The sequence below is a fragment of the Mangifera indica genome, chromosome 2, assembly GCF_011075055.1.
Source record: "Mangifera indica cultivar Alphonso chromosome 2, CATAS_Mindica_2.1, whole genome shotgun sequence".
Taxonomy (NCBI): domain Eukaryota; kingdom Viridiplantae; phylum Streptophyta; class Magnoliopsida; order Sapindales; family Anacardiaceae; genus Mangifera; species Mangifera indica.
In genome coordinates this window covers 1,928,764-1,949,080 of record NC_058138.1, presented here as the reverse complement: position 1 = coordinate 1,949,080, position 20,317 = coordinate 1,928,764, and the positions used below count along the sequence as shown (strand labels likewise).

General features: G+C 33.9%; 2 protein-coding genes across 2 annotated transcripts; one reads left to right on the top strand and one right to left on the bottom strand.

Moving 5' to 3' along the window:
- The first annotated feature begins 4,066 nt into the window (after positions 1 to 4,066).
- On the top strand, positions 4,067 to 8,748 carry LOC123201309 (probable disease resistance protein At4g27220). Its single transcript, XM_044616758.1, has 5 exons — positions 4,067 to 6,734; positions 6,855 to 7,168; positions 7,299 to 7,337; positions 7,907 to 8,016; positions 8,703 to 8,748. Exons 1-5 carry the CDS (start codon positions 4,067 to 4,069, stop codon positions 8,746 to 8,748), a joined length of 3,177 nt encoding a protein of 1,058 aa, XP_044472693.1.
- A 9,342-nt stretch (positions 8,749 to 18,090) lies between these two features.
- On the bottom strand, positions 18,091 to 19,722 carry LOC123201275 (putative disease resistance RPP13-like protein 1). Its single transcript, XM_044616706.1, has 3 exons — positions 19,414 to 19,722; positions 19,214 to 19,323; positions 18,091 to 18,769 (listed from the first exon to the last, which is right to left on the bottom strand). Exons 1-3 carry the CDS (start codon positions 19,720 to 19,722, stop codon positions 18,091 to 18,093), a joined length of 1,098 nt encoding a protein of 365 aa, XP_044472641.1.
- Between the last annotated feature and the right edge of the window lie 595 nt (positions 19,723 to 20,317).

The following is a 20,317-nucleotide window of genomic DNA, read 5'->3' as shown; positions in this document are numbered from 1 at the left end:
TAGATATTCTTTTTTTTTGGTTTGGTCAATTTCTATCAATGTGGTGGGTTTAGTTAGGTTGAGCCATCTTTTCTATTGCAAATGAAATTTGATTTAATTATCTAAAGATGGATAAAATCCAAAGTGTAATTAATTGTAGTGGAAGAAAAAGCAGAAAGATTACCTGAAAAGGCATGAAATGAGACTTGATCCTGCAATGCATGCTGGTGTGAATCATGTTCATCAATTTTTATGAACACAATGAAATTAAACATTAACTTAATATTAATTAGTGAGCTTCAAAGAGGCAATTTACTATCTACCAAATCCAAGTGGGAATTGTGTTCAATGTTCATTTCCTAGCAATGTAAGACCTTGGGATGTTTATATAAGAATTCAATTCAGTTGTAAATATTTATACTATTTGAACAATATTTGGATGTAAAATACTTTTTTCTTTCTTCAATGGCTTGATGCACCCTTACCATAATCACAATACAATTTGTTTAGATTCACATCAGAAAACTGTAACAGAAAATGCAGGGGAATACAGAGCATGGAATTGTAGCAACAAAAGAATAGCAGACAAGCTGAAGAGGTCTTAGATATCAGGTGGAATTTATAGGTCTTAGATATCAGGTGGAATTTATAGTCTATTGAATTTGATTCATTAAATTTTTCCTAGAAATAGTGACAATCAAAATCCTTACTGCAATATTAATGATTATGCATTATCAATTTCATAAACAGGTGGGCAGTTTCGGATTGGCAAGGTTGCATGCTGATGGAAACTTAGCAGAAGAGACACTTGCCATACGCTCGTTTAATTAAGGCACTGAATTCCCTCACTCTTGCTGATATAGCTCTAATGCCAATTTAATTTGTCATACTGATACAATTCTATTGTTTTTGAACACAGAGTATAAAGAGAACATTCATTTGGTTGAAATTTGTAATGCAAAATTTAGGGGAAAACAAGCTTGAAAACAGGTATGTTAACAAATTGCCATCATTGTATTCTCATTATTACATTATTTGTAAGCTCAAATAACTTAATGATCAAATATAGAAGAAATAATCATGAAGAAGAAAGGAGAAAAGGCAGGTGTTTGCATAATAGAGAAGATGGTGTTCCTCGCTTAAATTAGATGAAAATCCCTTCGTTTCAGAAGAGGATTTATCCACAGTTCTCTATTTCTACAACTGGGTCAAGAATCTGTCTGCTGGAGAGACTATTTAGGTGCTACTTCTGTTTTACTATATTCTCTAGTTGCTTGCCTGTAGTAAATCAATTTTTATATCATAAACCATTTCTGAGTGAGAATAACATGCCAGGGAAGATGCATATATGTCAGGGCTGCCTGTTTTTATCATACAGGCCCTAGTATCAATGATTGGCTGACTTGATTCAGAAAGTGTTGGAGAAAATCCCTAAGCCCGATGAGGTGCATTTAATTTCTGGAAATACTCTTCTTGTATATGATTCTTTGCAGCACAAAAATAGTATATATATATATTAAAATTTGACTTGCCTGGGTTTTGGTGATTTGATGGGATTAGTCTGTACAACTTCTCTTGACTTTTATATGTGGAACTACAAGTGATGAGATTCTTTAGTGCCCATGGAGTACCAATCAGTTATGTTGAGAATGCTAGTGATCCATAAAAAGACCAGATGGAGGAGGGCAGAACTTGAAAAGCTGTGGATTTGGCAACAATCATACTTTGACATGCCAGGTTTGATCGTTAAACCCTGTGTCATTGATTTTGGATTCATCTTTCTTGTCTGCCTGCAATTATGAGCACTGTCGCAATTGTTGTTCATTGACTTTCTTGATCTCTAAAAACGTTTTAGCAAATAAAGTTTCAAACAGAGTAATATATTTTTTTCAAAATTCCTAGACATAGCAAGGATTTTGTTTGTTGTTCAAGAAAATGGGGGAAATTATTTTTCCCATAATTTGGGAATAGATCTGTTGAACGGAGTTCTTGATTTAGTTTGATGTGTGAAAAGAATTTGTTTGGTGATACTAGGAAATAATCAATACAAGCACATTTCTGCTGCTTCTTTTTCTTTTAACATATCGTACATGTTCTTTTAACATTATCGAATCGATACTATAGAAACTTTAAAATAAGTTTATACAGAAATTGGTTTTCTATGAATTAGAATAGTACTTGCTAATTTTATATGAAAATAATAGTAATGTTTTTATCAAGCCAGACTGAATGTGTCACTTCAAAGTGTTGAGAAATCAGAGCTTAGCTTTCTTGCTGAACTGAATCAAGTGTTGTGTAACCAGGTAACTGCTGATGGATTGCAGGGAACAAAAGCTGAAGAGAGTGCAAATAGTTCGCTGGGATCTAAAACTTATGTGAATGTGCAGGAGTTGCAGGGCGTAGAAACTGAAGCAAAATCCAGAGGTAGCCTCCAAGGGGTGGGCTTCCAAGGTGGAGAGCTTTGGTATAAATCCTTCGGGAGCATACTAAGATAATACTCTTGATTTATTGGTCACTAAACCCGGGGGGTCAGGTGGGGTTTCTTGTTATCAAGAAAAGAAAAAACCCAAGGGCTACAAAAGGAAATAGAATCATTTATATTCATAAATTAGGGACTAAGACAATCATGTTTGTGCCATCTGTTAAGAAAATTGATGCAGGAAGGATTGATTGTCAATCCTTGAGCAAAGTTTTCGTTCCCAATTTCAGAATGTGTTATGCAAAAAGGGTGCCAAAATGTTGTGTTTTTTATCAATCGGAGAAGGGGACTTCTACCTTCCTTTTATTTAAAATTAAAAGAGTTAATTAGCCTCTCTCATCAAAAGCCTAATAACTTATATTAATTTACACTTATAACCTAAATTTGATAACTACAATATGAAGTATACTGACCCATTTTCGAATGATTAGATTAGACTGATAAAATAATTTTCTTTTGAATTACACATTCACCTGATTTTTTATTAAAAGGATAACAAATTTAATCCATGTATGCCCATGTTATTTCAACATATACAACATGATTAAAATTGTAAAGTAAATTGAATATCTCTTAATTAATCTAATCTATCTCATGCGTAGGCTTGTGAAATCAGTAAATCATATTAAGTGCTTTCAGAATAAAAATAAGATCTCTACAACACTTTAGTGATTATAGAAGAAAAGAAAAGAATATTAAGCTTGAGTTGAGAGCAAAGCCTTTTGGAATTAGAGCAAAAAATGAGAGGAAAGAATAATGTTTTCACTTATATTAGAACCAAAGAAGCCTTGAGACCCAAGGCTTCTTCTATATGAAATCTTTTGTACTTTAAAGCCTTTCTCTTTTCTCTTTCAATTGCTTGATGTTGTAATTCTTCTCCTTTTTGTTACAATAGATTCTTAATTTTGTTATGAAGATTTGAATTTTTCTTTAAAAGCTGAATTACGTGTCATTTACCTCTCTTTCCACATTCTATCCATTATTGTTCATCCTCAATCTCTCACATTCAAAGACAATCAAAGCAAAAGATATAAAGTATCCCATGAAAATGCCTTTGGTAGAAATAAATCAAAATATATACAAGTAATTTTCTCTAGTCTTTAGTTTGAAAACAATTTGAATTATTAATTTTTGAATATGTTAACTCCTATTAACTTCTTTTCAGGTAGAAATAAGACATCAATCTGCATACACATATTCTTTATACTATGGAAATTATAAAAGAAGAGAATATTAAGCAAGTAGCCTTGATTTGAGAGAAAAGGCAAAGATGGAACAAACAAGACTTGAGAGGCAATTTAAGTATAAATGAATTCCAAAATACCAAAAGGAAATTTGTAAATTGTTTAAGTCATATAGGTATACATGAAATGTCCTCTGTTTTCCTCTGTTTTGTAGAATAGTTGAAACGATTCCTGACTCAAGAGTAGCTATGAAACAAAAGAATAACTTCTAAAAGAATGGAACAAAGAAGCCTTGAGGCAAAAGGCAAAGGATAGAAGTATTATAAGAGATGACTTACATGCCATTCTCTTCTCTTTCCTACCTTCTATCCATCATTATTCATCCTCGATCTCTTGACAACCAAAAACACTCAAAATTTACGTCATGGAAATTGTTACTTCATCTGTTAGTTCAATTTCTGAAATTATTTTCAGCCGCTTGTTCGATGCAGCAGGACGTCAGATTGGCTACCTGCTTAAGTACAATGACAACATCGAAACTTTACAAAAGCAAGCTCAGAAACTCAAGGCTACCAGAGACAGCATGCAATTGAGAATTGATGCTGCTGAAAAAAACAGAGAAATTATCTTACCTGATGTCCAAAGCTGGATATCTGAAGTTGATAATGTCTCTGCTGAAGCAGAAAAGTTTTTTGAAGATGAAGGCAACGTGAACAAGATGTGCTTCAAAGGGCGGTGCATTGATGTGCGATCGCGTTACCGGTTCAGCAAGGTGGCAAAGCAGAAGATAACGGTGATCACTCGGCTCCAAGAAGATGGAAAATTTCAAACTCTATCTGAGCCTGCTCCTCCTCCTTCAAGCATTATCATTCCAACTGTTGGAAATTCTGGAATTTTTGAATCTAGAGAATCAATCAAGAATGAAATTATGGAGGCCTTGAAAGATGACAAGGTCAGCATAATTGGAATATGTGGGATGGGGGGTGTGGGTAAGACCACACTGGTGAAACACGTTGGTAAACAAGATGAGGAAGAGAAGTTGTCTGATTCAGTAGTTTTTGTGGTTGTGTCTCAAACCCCAAATATCATGAATATTCAAAGAGAAATTGCTCGCCAGCTAGATCTGAAATCATTACCTGATTATCCTGAATCAGCACGAGCAAGTTTCCTGTGGGAGAGAATTAAGAAGGAGAAACGAATCCTCATAATATTGGATGATGTTTGGGAAAGAATTAAATTGGAGGAGATTGGTATTCCTTTTGGGAAGGACCACGGAGGTTGTAAGATTGTGCTTACCTCTCGAAGCAAATATGTGTGCGATGAAATGGATTGTGATAAAACATATACAGTTGGAACTTTATCAAAACAGGAATCGTGGGAGCTATTCAAGGAGATTGTTGGAATGGATGTTGAAAATTCTATCATAAGCCCAACTGCAAGAGAAGTAGCCGCTGAATGTGATGGCTTGCCAATTGCAATTGTAACAATTGCAAGGGCATTAAAGAATAAAAATGAGCATGTGTGGATTGATGCGGCGCGACAACTAAAAATGTCTACTCCAACAGATATCCCAGGGATGCAAGGAAGTGTGATTTCATCTTTGGAGTTAAGCATCAACTATCTAAAAATTGAGGATGCAAAATCATTGTTTTTCTTTTGTAGCGTTTTTCCAGAGGATTTTGAAATTCCAATTGAAGTTTTAGTTACATATGGAGTGGCTTTGAGGTGGTTCAAAAATGTTGAGACAATGAAGGATGTTAGGCACAGAGTTCACACTATTGTAAGTACGTTGACCTCTTCTTTTCTCTTGATTTATGGAAAACATTGGTACAATATCGAAGAATATGTAAAATTGCATGATGTTGTACGTGATGTTGCACATATAATAGCACCTAAGTACAACCAAATATTCTTGGTCAAAGCTGGTACTGATCTAAAAGAGTGGCCAAACAAAGATACATATGAAGATCTCACATGTATCTCATTAATGTCAAATGATATTAAAGAAATGCCAGATGTGATGGAATGCCCAAAGTTACTGTCTTTACTATTACAGGGAAATTCTAAAATGGTTTTCCCTAACAATTTCTTTCAAGACATGAAAGATCTTAGAGTTTTAGACTTGAGTGAAACTCAATTATTGCCATTGCCCGAGTCACTTTCTTTGTTGGCAAATCTTAGAACATTGTATCTTAATGGTTGCAAGTTAGGTGACTTATCTATTATCGGGCAACTAAGTAAACTAGAAATTCTTAGCCTGAATGATTCTAATGTTAGGGAGATCCCAATATCTTTCAGTCAATTAATTCATTTGAGGTTATTAGCTTTGAACGATTGTGAAAAGCTTGCACGAATAGCACATGGTGTCATATCTTCTCTGTGTAAATTGGAGGAGTTGTATGTTTTTCAAAGTTTTGATCATTGGGATTCTGAAGGAGATGAGGGGGGTTCGAGAAGCAATGCAAAGCTTGCTGAGTTACAATCTTTGTTTAGATTGACTAGCTTGCAAATTGCTATCCCAAACTTGAATTTCTTAATTGATAATGATGTGCCGTTCAAAAACTTATCAAACTTTGCAATAACAATAGGTGGTGTAGGATATGTTAAAAAGCACAACTTTCTGATTTATTTAAAAGAATATTCAAGAAAATTGTTGATGTCAAATGATGATAAGGTTATGATTTCAGGATTGTTTAATTGCCTAAATAATTTGGTAATTGAACAAACGGAATATTTAGAAGTAGACACATGTAAATCAGTGGTATATATATTTGATTGTGAAGTGCTTAAGGTGACATATGGAAAAACAAAGTTGCTTTCGTCATTAAAGGAACTATATTTGAGAGATCTGCCAAACATGACACATATATGGAAAGGTAAAACTCAATACATAAACCTTTGCGACTTGAAGAGAATACAATTACAGACGTGCCCAAAGTTAGTTAAGCTATTTTCACAAGATTTATTGCAGAGTCTTATTTGTTTGGAAGAAATGAGGATATTTGATTGTGACAATTTAGAGGAGATTTTCATAATGAAAGAAGAAGAGGAAATACTACCACCAAGGAAAGATCTCACCACAACCTCCGCAAGTCTGGGAAACTTAACTTCTATATATATTGAAAGTTGCAATAAATTAAAAAGCCTCTTCACCCCCTCCATAGTCAAAAGCCTTGTGAAGCTAAGGATGCTTACAATAATTTTTTGCTCAGCATTGGAAGAAATAGTCACAAATGAGGAAGTATCATCATCATTAGCAAAGAAGATTGTTTTTCCTAGTTTGTCCTACTTGGGGCTTAAATGGCTAGATAACATTGGTTGTTTTAGCTCAAGCTCATATTCTATCGAATTTCCAGTTTTGGAGGCATTTTTTATATTTAAATGTCCAAATATGAAGATTTTTGGTTATGGAGAACAACTGACACCAAAGCTCAACGAAGTTATGATAAATATGTTTAGTACTGACAAAGCACGATGGATGGGTAACCTGAACTCCACAGTTGAGCGATTATTCATAGAAGAACAAGTATGTGAATTAGATAATTGTTGATTGTAAAAGATTGTAAATATTTTTGAATAAATTGTATTGTCTTCTTAAAATATATTTAGTTAGCAGTATGACATTAATAATCTAAAAATTGTGATTGGTTTTGCAGGAGAAAATTGCAAGGAAACGACTAATTGGTATGAATCATGTATCACAAATTCAATAACAAATTATTATTCTTGTTTGAGCAATTTAAAGATTTTATATTTGTAATTACATCTTTGAATTTTGAATTCTTAAAAACACTACTTCTCTTATGTCTCTATTGTCGGAATTACAGAAGAAAAAGTAAAAGCAGAAAAGTGAAAAGGATTAAACACCAACTGAGACAATGATGAGATCGATGGAAAGCTAGCAGGGGAGACATGTTTCATAAGCTCGTTTAATCAAGGTACTGAAATTCCCTCACTCTAAGGCCAACTTACTGATAAAAGAGAAGGAAAGTCCTGAGTTCAACCTCTGTCACTCTTGTGAAAATTTTTAATTAATTACTTAATTAAAAAAAAAAAAAAAAGAAGGGAAGCAATTCTACAGGGGAAATTAGCGATAATTTTACAAGTATAGAGGGCTTTTAATTATTTTATTCAAAGTGAGGGTGCATTTTGCCGGATCCGGGATTTTTTTAATATTATAAATTTGTTGTAACCGAAATGGTTGTTTTACCTTTATTTTTTCACGAATTGATCCCTACAATTACCTTTACTTTTTTACTTAAAGGCGAAGGAAGATCTTCCTGTTAAAATCAACGGCCTTGGGCTTCCCGTCGATACCATCTGCCGCAACCCTAAAGGCTTTGAGTTCGACAAAGAAGTGTGCTCATGGCACTGGTATGTGCTGCTTTTCTCCCCTATCATAACTTTTGTTACTGTTGTTTGTTAGTTTTCTCATTTTCCATCAATGTGGTGGGTTTAGTTAGGTTGAGCCGTCTTTTCTATAACAAATGAACTTTGATTTAATTATCTAGAGATTGATAAAATCTGAAGTGTAATTAATTGTAGTAGAAGTAAGAGCAGGAGGATTACCTGAAATACATTAACTGGGACATGATTCTGTATTGCATACTGGTTTGAATCTTGTTCATCAAATTTTTATAATTAGAATCAAATTTAACATTAATTTTATATTGATTAAAGTTGATTTCCTAGCAATGCAAGGGCTTGTCATGTTTATGTAATAATTCAATTCAATTGTAAATTTTTATACTATTTGAACAATAATTGAATGTAAGATACTTTCTTCTTTCTTCAATGTCTTGATTCCCCCTTACCATAATCACATGATGGTTTGTTTAGATTCACATCAGAGAATGGTAACAAAAAATGCAGGGGAATACAGAGCGTGGAATTGTAGCGGAAAAAGAAAAGCAGGCAAGGTGATGAGGTTTAGATATTTTTTGCTATATATAGTCTGTTGAATTTTGATTCATTAAAATTTTCCTGGAAATAACATATTAGCATCACATAAAATCCTTATTGCAGCATTAATGATTTTGCATTATCAATATCACAAACAGGTGGGCAATTTCAGCATGGCAAGATGCAAAACCAATGGATGCTTAGCAGAGGGGACAAGCCATACGCTCGCTTAATTTTGGTATCGAATTCCCTCACTCTTGCTGATATAGCTCTAATGCCTATTTAATTTTCCATACTGATACAATTCTATTGTTTTTGAACATAGTATGAAGAAAACATACATGTTGTTGAAAATTTTTAATGGAAGTTGAGGTGAAAACAAGCTTGAAAACAGGTATGTAACAAATTGCTATTAATGTTTTCTCATTAGTACATGATTTGTAAGCTCAAATGACTTAAATGCTTGAATATAGAAGAAATAATTATGAATGAGAAAGGAGAAAAGGCTGCTTATTGCATCAACAGAGAAGATGGTGTTCCTAGCTTAAGCGAGATGAAACTTACTTTGTTTCAGCAGAAGATTTTATCTACGGTGCTCTATCTCTACAACTGGGTCAAGCCTCTGTGTTCTGAAGAGAATATTTAGGTGTTGCATCTGTTTTAGTATATTCTCTAATTTCTTGCCTATAGAATATCAATTTGTATATCATAAAACCATTTCTGAGTTAGAATAATATGTCAGGGAAGATGCATACCTATCAAGGATGTCTGTTTCTATCATATGGTCCTGTTATCAACGAGAAGGTTACATCAAGCCTATGGCTGACTTGATTCACAAAGAGTTGGAGAATTTCTCAAAGCCTTAGGTGGTCATGATATTCTTTAGTTCCTATGGAACCTTAAAGGCCAAGGAGTTGGCAATGATCATACTCTGACATACCAGGTTTGACTGTAAAACTCAATTTCATAAGTTTTAGCTTCCATCTTTCTTGTCTGTCCTAAATCATGAGCACTATCAGTAACTGTTGTCTAACCAACTTTCTTCCTCTCTGATATTTACCCTCGTCATTAGGTTTGCATACAATGTTTGGTTGGTTAACCCCTTGGAATATTCATTTCTTTCAACATCTTTTGTTTTTTAGAGTCAAGTAAGGCCAGTACAATGGTTGAAGTCTACATCAAAGAAGTTTTCATTGAGCTTGGCCAACAAAAGTGTTCAGGTACATTATTAGTTACAAATATAGCAATTTTTTGTGTCTATATGAGCACTCAAATGGCTATCTACAAAGTTAAGTTAATTGTTATATTTACAATTGCAGCTTTATGAGTGAACACATAGAAACACTTGAAGAGATTGACATGAAGTACAGGGAGTTGGCTCTTGAATCTGGCATTCAAAACTGGGGACATTTACGCACCCTCAACTGCACGTCTTCCTTCATCACGGATTTGGCAGATGCAGTTGTAGAAGCCTTTCCTTCAGCAACTGCTATATCTTCTGCATGAGATCTTTGTATAATGGTGAGAGTTGTCCCACCCAAGGTTTGACCCAATGACACTTTTTCACAACTAGTCGCTTCTGCATCAACGAGTCCACAGCAGCAATGGTCAAGTTGCTAACTCCATATCTCCATGTGGCATTATGCCTATTATCCAATGGAGGGACAGCCCGAAATACTGCAGCAAGCTTTGCTGAGCTAGCATTTCCCTTTCCATGTGTTTGTTGATACCTAAGATTCTGAATTAAAATTGTGACATCTTTAAAGCTTCCATCTGTTGCCTGAATTGCTTTGTCTGAACCAAATGTTCCCAGCTTACGACAAAAACTGTCTGTGCCATTGCATTTCCAGTTTGGCAAGACGGTGGGAGCTCCTGTGCTACCAAAAGCTCCTCCGGTAGTATTCTGCTCCAAAACTTCACAAAACCCACCACTCCTTTTATAGATATCAATGCCGCTCTTCAAGAAGCTTTCTTGGTATGGATTCGGATTACATGCCTCTGAAACAATCTTCTCAGCACCAAACTCATAGTGTGGTGCTGAGAAGATTGGGACTCCCTAGACGAAGATTGTGCCAAATCGGGACAAAATGTGAATTTTGTCATAGTACTTCTGCTTTTACTTTGGGTTTAAACTGCTCATCTCCCCTCGTATTACCCTATTTGTAAGCGCGAAAGTCATAGGGGAATTAAGCACAAGCAAAATTTGATCATCTTGCAAAAGTGGTGGCTGGTAATAGTTCTGATCAGAGCCCTTCATCCATTCCCATGGATTATTTGAATCAGACTCCCTAGACGGTAACATTGCAGTTCCCAACAAACATAAAACCCTTTCACCACCATTTTTCTTCGTTTCAGTATATATCCCTTGAAACGGCATTGGAATTTGAGTATGATTAGGCCATATCAGAAATTGAGGGCCTCCCCCATCATAAGGTTTCCCAGAAAATGAATAATCTAGTGTTATACCAATGAGCATGTCCCCACTTCCATTAACAAATTTCTTCGAACGATGCTTAAGATCAACGTCTGTAACCCAGAAAGAAACCAGTTTCAAAGGGGTTCGTGACGAATTCTTTGGGATGTCTCTATCATCAAATGGCATGATTGGGGCATCACTCACCTCCTGCTCCCAATCACCACTCTCTAAATTTAGATCATCTTTGATACTATAAAACCTGCCATCATCGAGCTTCAATTCACTAGCAGAAGATAGAACAAAACCACATTTCTTCTTCACTTCACTTCAAAACCACATTACCGGAAATTTTCTCTTCAAAATATAATAATGAAACTAAGCTTGCAGTTTGGCGGGTACAATATAATTGAATACTAATCTGAAACTGGTTTGCTCTTTGTATCTTGTTCCAAAGATTTCAGTTAAATTTTAACGCCCACAAATTGAAAGTTTAGATCTTGCCAGTTGAAGAGAGAGTGCATTGAGTGGAGTTGACAAAAATTTGGATCTTTAATTGAGAGGGTGTCGAGTCAAGTTGAAGTCCTGATCAAACTACAGTGACCTTCGTAAACTAGTCGTTAAGTATTTTGACGTTAATTTTTTATTTCTTTTTTTAATATATTTTGATGTTTTATCGCTTGACCCATGGATCAAGGCCCGCAAGTAAAACGGACCGTATCAGGGCCTCACCAGCCACTACGAAAGAACCCATCAAATTTAAAAATTATATTTTTGTGGGTAGGCCTAAACAAAACTCAGAAGGGTATAACTTGCCACACCGTGGGCTGTTATGGGTCTTAAGATTCGGTTGGCCAGCATAATCCAAAGCCCTACACACAACACGACACATGGTTTACTAAACCTTGATAAGCTCCATCGATGATAAATTTATGTGATGTTATAGTGATGGTCAAATTAGAGGGTGGGTTATTGGTCATGTAATGATTCAGCCAAATGAAGTTCATAAAGAAAATTACAGTCCTTGTTTTATTTCGACAATTAGACGCATATTTCTAGATTAAAATAACACATAAAAATGTGAAATTTTATTGAATTATGTCTGATCTAGTTTAATTTCGATAATTAATAAAGATTTAGTAAAATTATATTATAGTCAATGTAATCTTATTATAGCCAACTTGTATTTTCATTTTTCCTTTTTTCAAAACTTTGAAAGTGTTAAATAATTATTACGCCATTCTATAATTTATTATTTTATTTTTTATTGAGTTAAGTTTTTTTATAAGAATTTGTAATTTAAGCATTCATACCGTGGGAAGATAGTTTAGGTGGGAAAAGTATTCGACTCTAAAATATATATATGTATTTAAAGGAGAGAAGTTACAATAATTCAATTTAGGACATTCATATGTTTTTTGCAATTTATTTTAACGAAAATTTGATAAACTTATTGAGAATGATTTCAAATTTTAATATCAAAATTTAATTATTTAAAAAAAAAAGAGAAAAAACTATTATTTTGATGAAATAAAAAAAAATAAAAAGTTTAAAACTAAGTCTAAAAGAACACTTGTAAAAATTTAAAAAAAAAAATTGAAGAATTTAGACATTAGTGTCGACTCTCTTGCCTAATGTTATTGGCCTTGATCTATTTGAGGTAACTAGATTGAAGTTAATCCAAGCTAATGAGTTTGGGGCAACTTCGATCTACCCACTTTGAGCAAATCAAACCCACTAACTCACATAATATAATATGATTATTTTAATTTACATCGATTTTTAATAGAAAAATAGATATTGTTAATTAGAGAAACACAATTGGAGTAATTAGGTCAATTTTGGCTGTTTGAATGAAATCTCTCTATGTTGAATAATAATAATAAAAAAAAAAAACAATTTTATCGTAATTAATATCACCCGTTACATATAATCTTACAATTAGTCAAAGTTGAAATAACTGAAGCTAAAGTTTAGGCAATCAAATCTAGGAGTAAAATATGTGAAATGTTTAAATCCAAAGGCAAACAATCGGCCAATAATTAAGAAATAACTTCAGTAAAGGCCAAATGACTATTTCCCACTCAAAGTTGGATGAAAGCTCAATTTCTCATTTATTAACTATCAAAAACTTAAATATCTATCCATTTATTAAATTTTATTGTTACTGTCTAGGACAAAATTATTTAAAAAATAAAAAATTTATCACATTGTCACCCCTTAGATTTAAAAATTAACAAATTCCCCCACTTAAAGTTTGAAAAACTTACGTTCCCCTCTAGGGTTTTTCCAACACGCTACAGGCAACTGGAGACGACAATGATGACAACATTCTCCCTCTTTGCTAGCTTTTCTCTTAGTTACACTCTATTTTCAGCTATCATTGATCGAGAAAACCAACTGACAAAGATCATTCTTTGTCTCCATATGAAGACATGATTTCATCTTCATCATCTCTCAAACAATAACGACACGTCATCTTCGTTGACCTATTTCTTTGGCCAATGATGGTTGAAAATAAAGCACAATAAAACGAGAAGTTGAAAGGGAGGGAGAACACCACCATCGCTATCATTATTTTCGGCCGCCAATAGTGGTGGCTAGAAAAACCTTAATGAAAAATGTTGATTTTTCAAATCTTGGGTGAGACAAAATTTGTTAGATTTTTAAACTTAGAGGGGAAAATGTGATGAATTTTTATTTTTTAAATATTTTAATAAATGACAATTTTACCTTTAATAGTAATAATGAAATTTAATAGATGGGTAGGTATTTGAATTTTTAACAGGTAGTGGGTGGGAAGTTGGGTTTGCACCAAACCTTGGGTGGGAAATAGTGATTTGGCCCTGCAATACAATGAGAAACAACAATAGCAGCATTCCAGCAACAGCAACAACAATATTTCAGCAGCAAACAACGGCAAAATGTCAGCAGCTAAGATATTCTTCATACAGCCATATACCAGGTCCTCTAGCTTCTTCCAAGGCATAATTTCAGGATTTGCATCATTCTCAGTATTAACCATGAATTTGTCTTGCATGAAAAAAAGTTTAACCAGTCACACAATGTTGTGGTGTGCTTCCAAATTCAACATCCACAAAACAATGTTAGATTGAAATCAAGAAAAGAAACTTACACTTAAATGGTGCAAAACGATAGATATTCTTTTCTATTTTCGCATGATATGAATCTTCTGAAGATGAAATCTGAAGCCTAGGTGAAAGAGAATCAAATTACTTTTGTATTATACTTCACCTTTCAGTTTGATTCTAAAAGAAAATCATGGCCTGCTAAACTTGCTCCACTACATAACCGGAAAAGGCGAGAAAACTAACCAGAAGATGGAAAACAAAGCATTTAACTTCCTTTCTCAACCTAATTCAAAATTAAGGGTGCTAGTTTGGGATGACAATTAAATTTTCCAAACACTTTATTTCGAAATTTGTAAGTAACTTTGTAGCAGAATTATTCATTTAAATACTTGTGAGTAATTATAAATAAATAAAGAAGTTGAAGTGATTAAATATTAAACTTGAAAAAAAACAAAATATACCAGCCAATAACATAACAAATAATTTGATTTTAACGATGTTTTTCTTAGATTATAATTAAAATGTAATGAAAACAGAGCCTAATTACTTATTACCTGTGGCTTCAGGGTGTTAGTTATTGTTCACTTTGCACAAGATGACAGTTGACGAAAACAGAGCCTAATAACATGTTAAACATTGCAAGAAAATTTGTCAACAGTTTCCCAGATTGAGTCTTGAAGAGGGTAACAATGAAGGCTCAAGAAATCTCTCTAGTTGCCCACCTTTTCGATCTTAACATTAAAACTAGTGGAGAGTCTAGTGGTTTTAGAAGGGTCATCAGAGTAACTCTTCAACCTCCCACTCTCCGGCAGTTTGAAAAATTTTCTTGCAATGTTTAACATGTTATTGATCATTTCCCCTGAAATTCCGTGGTTCTTCACCTAGATGGACAGGTGTATATATATACATAGATTAAGAATTAGTCAAGTTAAAAGATTATTGCAAATAACAAAGGATAAACCTGAAAGAAGCCCTCGTGTTGGCATGCTAAACCAATCTGTTTGATGATTTCACAGTGGCAGGGGCCGTCAAGACCATCAAGGTCGATAAGAGGAATAAAAGAAGCATCTGATACTTGGACTTGTGTGAGATTTGGACGGTCATTGATGGGTCTGATATAATTAGAGGGAACATTTTGAACAGCGGATGAAAAGTCAGAGAGTAGGAGCTTGGTGGAAGTGGTAGGTGTAGCCATATGGATGATGAATTGAAGATGGTGGGTTAGAATCAGGTAGTGTTGAATTTATAGGAATTAGGAAAACAAATTGCAGCATGACAGAAGAGAGAGGACAAGGTAGCAGGAATTGGCGACTGAAAATTGGTGCTGGACGATAGATATCAATGTCAGCTCCGATTGAGTGTGCCGTTAGAATTGACAAAATAATTGCTACTGTTGTATTCAAAAATCTTAATCTGGGAGTGGGAAACAAAGTGATTGAAATTTCAATATTAATACATTTCTCAAACAGAAATAAATCTTACAGTTCAACAGAATAAAAGGAGCTAATCAAAATCATCGAACAAGAATGTGAAATTTCTACTTTCTTGTATACAAACAAGTGTCCACCATTGTTAATGAGAGAATTAGGTAAGTTTTAGCTCATGAACTATGGATACATCTCTGCCATTCAAAACACCTTTCAACATTTAAGCCTCGGAGTGTTCTGGTCGAAGAAACTTGGGGCAGTAGTCCTAATGGAGCATTCCTCCATTGATCAGTCACTCATCTATTTAGGCCAACCAAAGTTCAACAAATTAACTCCCATGAAAATTAAACTCTGCATTGTGGCAGACAGGAGCATAACTGGTTACTATATATAAATGTTCAAAATCATAATTAGAAAAGATAAACAAGAGGATAATTACATGATGGTGTTAACAAAAGGCTTTACGAAATCTTGTTAGGTGAAAAAACTAACCAGAAGATGGAAAGAAAGCCTCAATAGAATCTCATTGGAGAATTTACTCCACACAAAGGCTGCATGATTTATAAACTGCCAGAGACAACAATTATCAGTATACAAATAAGTGTAACATGCGTGGATTTTAAAAGTTTGCTTTTTGAATGATCTTTTTAAAAGCCATACCTGTCATTGATTGGGAAAGGCAGCACGTAGCAGTATCCAATTCTATTTTTTCATCTCCCATCGTTGTTGGGGAGGAACAATAACTGATGAACATAGAAACTGCAGATCTTCCCAAAGACCTCATCCCGGAAGAATAAAAGCAATATAGAAAGCCACACAGCATTAAACTTCCTTTCTCCACCTAATTCAAAATTAAGGGTGCTAGTTTAGGATGACAATTAAACTTTCCAACGACTTTATTATCTCAAAAAATACATACACACACACACATATATATATATATATATATATATATATGATTTAAACATTAGACATACAACTTTTCTGCATCAGCTGAACTTACCTATAAGACACATAAAGAAAAATCAGGTTTCACCAAAGTAATAAGTTAACTACACCATTTCTATAAACTTAAAAGAAGCCTGTATCACAGAAGAAGATGCACTTATAATCATTGTTAAAAAAAATGAATAATTCATTTCCAATAATTATAACAAATTAGTAGCATAACACTAAGGCATCTCAAAAGATGGAATTACATCAATCCCATGTCTATCTATTCTGTTAACATCCATTAGTTTTGAAGGGAAAATGAACTTTGAAAAAAAAAATGAAGCAAGAAAATAACTAGAGCAGGCAGGCTGGGGTGGCTTTATTTTAAATATTCTATATTATATCTTAAAAACAGCTTAAGCAATATTTTTTCTGTAATTCATCCATAAAGTGAAGACTTCTAAAATTCATTGTAAGGGTAGCCTTAGTAATAAAAGAAGTTGGTGAGTTTTGGTGGCACACTAACAGGTGATTTAGTGGAGAATCTACAGAAGTGTAATGTCTTCATGACAACAAATAGAAGCTGTCAGAATTATACACCATCCACATGAAAAGAAAATCTAAAAATCATGACAATTGTCTAGCTATTGCAGGAAAAATCATCTCGTGAAATAACTAGATTGAACGAACATAACTTGACTCTCCATCTGCATTTTATCTTCTTCATTCGAAGCATCTTGCCACTCATCTAGCTTCTGTACAAATTTCAAAATAACTTAAGCCTGCGCAAAATATACACTCAGCAGAATGGTATGCTGCAGATAGTAACAAAACCAAACTGAACTAAGGTGAGGCAGCTTTTAAACCCAAGCAAAGTCATAAGACCGATAACAGTCAAGCTGAAAGAAATTGTGAGGAGAAAATCATGGCTTGCTAAACTTGCTCCACTACATCACTGGAAAAGGCAAAAAAAGTAACCAGAAGATGGAAAAAGCATTAAACTTCCTTTCTCCACCAAATTCAAAATTAAGGGTGCTAGTTTGGGATGACAATTAAACTTTCCAAACACTTTATTATCTCAAAAAATACATATAAATTCACACACACACACACACACACACACACACACACATATATATATATATATATATATATATATATATATATATATATATATATATATGTATGTATGTATGTATGTATAAAATAAAAGGGAGAGCTTACATGGAAAATCAAAGCTGAGATCAAACAGGTTACTTTGTAACCATTTGAAGTCAATCTTCCCTTCCCCTGTAACATTAATCATTATCAAGTACAACATTTGAAATGAAGCATTAAAGAACTGAAAAGAATATGAAATTACCAATAACCTGTTTTCTTGTTTCATTAGATCCTTGGGAGTACCATAGTAACCTCAATCTGAAACCAGACTGGAAACTTCTTCAGAGGCAGTAAAAATAGAAACACACATACCCAGAAGACTTTAAGAACTTATACTTAATTGAAAAAAAAAGAAATAATAAGTTGAAGTGATTAATTATTAAACTTGAAATAATAAAAAAGATACCAGACAGTAACATAACCAATATTTTGACTTAAACAATGCTTTTCTTAGATTATAATTAAAATGTAATGAAAACAGAGCCTAATTACTTATTACCTGTGGCTTTTGGGGTGATGGTCATTGCTCACTTTGGACAAGTTGAGGATAGATGCTGATATCAGGGGTGTGAGAGATCTCGGGCCAGTCCTCTCCTGTTTCCATGTTGTATCGTTCACTTAGAATAGGACATCCAATAATATCCAATTGCCGGAGTGTTGTCCTCTGCAGAAGGCTGTCTGGCAGTGCCTTTAACTTGGGGCAATCCTCAAGTCTTAACTCCTTCAGTTTGGTTAAAGTCGTCCAAGTGGAGGGGAATGTGTTGCCTTTGTGGTAGTATATCCGTAGATTCTCTAAATTTGGTGGTGGTTGTGAGGTTTCAAGTATTAGTTCATCATCCTCATCTAGTCTCTCCACTTCTCCACGTTTATCAAATTTTAAAATCAACTGATAGAGTTTTTCCTTGTTCTTAAAAACTTCTGCCAGTTTCCCATCGCTGACATCTGTTAAATTTCCCAATCCTCTTACTGTAAGGCTCCCTTCAAGACGATTCAAATTTTTCAGTCCTTCAAAACTGCATGCTTTGTCATCATGACCACCACCACCTCGTATGACAAATGAACCTAGACTTCGAAGATCAGTCAATTTCTCAACCCCTTTTGGCGTGTAAAGTAGTGTACCCAAAAAATCATTATATTCTAAACGGCTCAAATTTACTAATTTTTCAATCCCTTGAGGTAACGTTATGAGGGATTCCGTTCTAACAGTGTGTAAATTAAATAATTCACACAAACTTTCACGCAATTTTATTATTTTGTACAAAGAATTGCTAGACAATTCAAGATGTCTTAAATGTATCAATTTTCTTATCTCCTTTGGAATCTCTCCAATATTCAATTCACCATCCAACCGTAATAACCGTAAACATGCCAATTCATTAAATAATCTCGCTAGAACATCACTATTCAAGCAATTAGTGCCACCATGGGAATATGTAAGTAGGAGACTACGTAGCCATTTTAATCTAAAAGTAGATTCAGGAAATGAAGCCCTAACTTCAATAAAATCTATCATTAAGTGATGAACTTTGTCGTTAAAAGAGTTTTTAAGTGGGTCTTCAATGCCATAGACTTCTATTGATAAACACTCTTTGTCACCCAAAAATTGTGCAAAGTCATGCACTATGTCATGCATCTTATAATACGTATGCTGAGACTCATTCTTTTGCAAGAGAGATTTTGTCACTAAATAGTCAAAATACTCTTCACCAATCATCTTCTCGTTCTCATCATCTTTTTCTACCCTAAGATAACCCTGAGCCGTCCATAAATTAATTAACATGTCTTTATAGATATAATTATAATCTTTTGGATATATGGAGCAATATACAAAACACTGTTTTACCATTGGAGGTAAATCATTATAACTCAACATCAAAGGGGTTAAAAGGTCTTTTTCAATATCTTCAAACTTCCACATTTCACTACCTAACACACATTGCCACTGCTGTTTAAATTTTTTAAACCGCAAGAGACTCTCAATAGTTTTTATGGCAAGAGGTAACGCCTTACACTTCCTAACTATTTTGCTACTAATTTCTTCTAAATTTTCATACTCATTAGTAGGCCTTTTAGAAAGTGCTAGCTTTCTAAACAATGACCAATTCTCCTCATAAGATAATTCACTAACATTGATAATATCAATTGAACTCATCATACGTGCAACCAACTCTTTACATGTGGTAATTAAAATTTTGCTTCCACGACAACAATTCTTTAAACAATTATAAAATGGCTCCCATTTTTTGTAATTTTCATTCCACACGTTATTTAAAACAAGTAGAAATTTTTTATTTTTAATAGAGTCACAAATATGCTGAAGAAGAGATTCTAATTCTGCTACAGTAGGAGTATAACCTTCGAGAGACTCAATGATGGTTTTGGCAATCCTAACCTCATGAAAAGAATCTGATACACAAACCCATATTATTTTATCAAAATTGTTCTTCACCTCATTGTTTATTGTAGGCAAATTAAGCAAGAGTTGTTTTTCCAATTCCCCCCGTCCTTACAAGCAAGATGACTTGGAGGTTTTGTTTACTACCCTTACACAATAACTTGCTTATCAAATCATTCTTCAAATTATCTCTACCAATTATATTAGACACATCAATAAAAGAAGTAGTTTGCATTTGCTGATTATCAGGTTCCTCAATAGCCATAATCACATTAAGATTATAATCACTTTTCTGTTTGGCCATAGCATCTAACTTCTTATTTATATCAGTTATCCTAACTGCAATATCGCG

Excerpts from the sequence above, each read along its gene's own strand:
- LOC123201309 (XM_044616758.1), top strand. The coding sequence starts at position 4,067 with ATGGAAATTGTTACTTCATCTGTTAGTTCAATTTCTGAAATTATTTTC. Across the intron at positions 7,338-7,906 it reads GACTAATTGGTATGAATCAT|GCGAAGGAAGATCTTCCTGT; the intron begins GTATCACAAATT and ends TTTTACTTAAAG. Across the intron at positions 8,017-8,702 it reads GAAGTGTGCTCATGGCACTG|GTGGGCAATTTCAGCATGGC; the intron begins GTATGTGCTGCT and ends TATCACAAACAG.
- LOC123201275 (XM_044616706.1), bottom strand. The coding sequence starts at position 19,722 with ATGAGTTCAATTGATATTATCAATGTTAGTGAATTATCTTATGAGGAG. Across the intron at positions 19,324-19,413 it reads ATAATGATTTACCTCCAATG|GGTTATCTTAGGGTAGAAAA; the intron begins GTAAAACAGTGT and ends TGGACGGCTCAG. Across the intron at positions 18,770-19,213 it reads AAGAATGAGTCTCAGCATAC|AACGGAATCCCTCATAACGT; the intron begins GTATTATAAGAT and ends ACACACTGTTAG.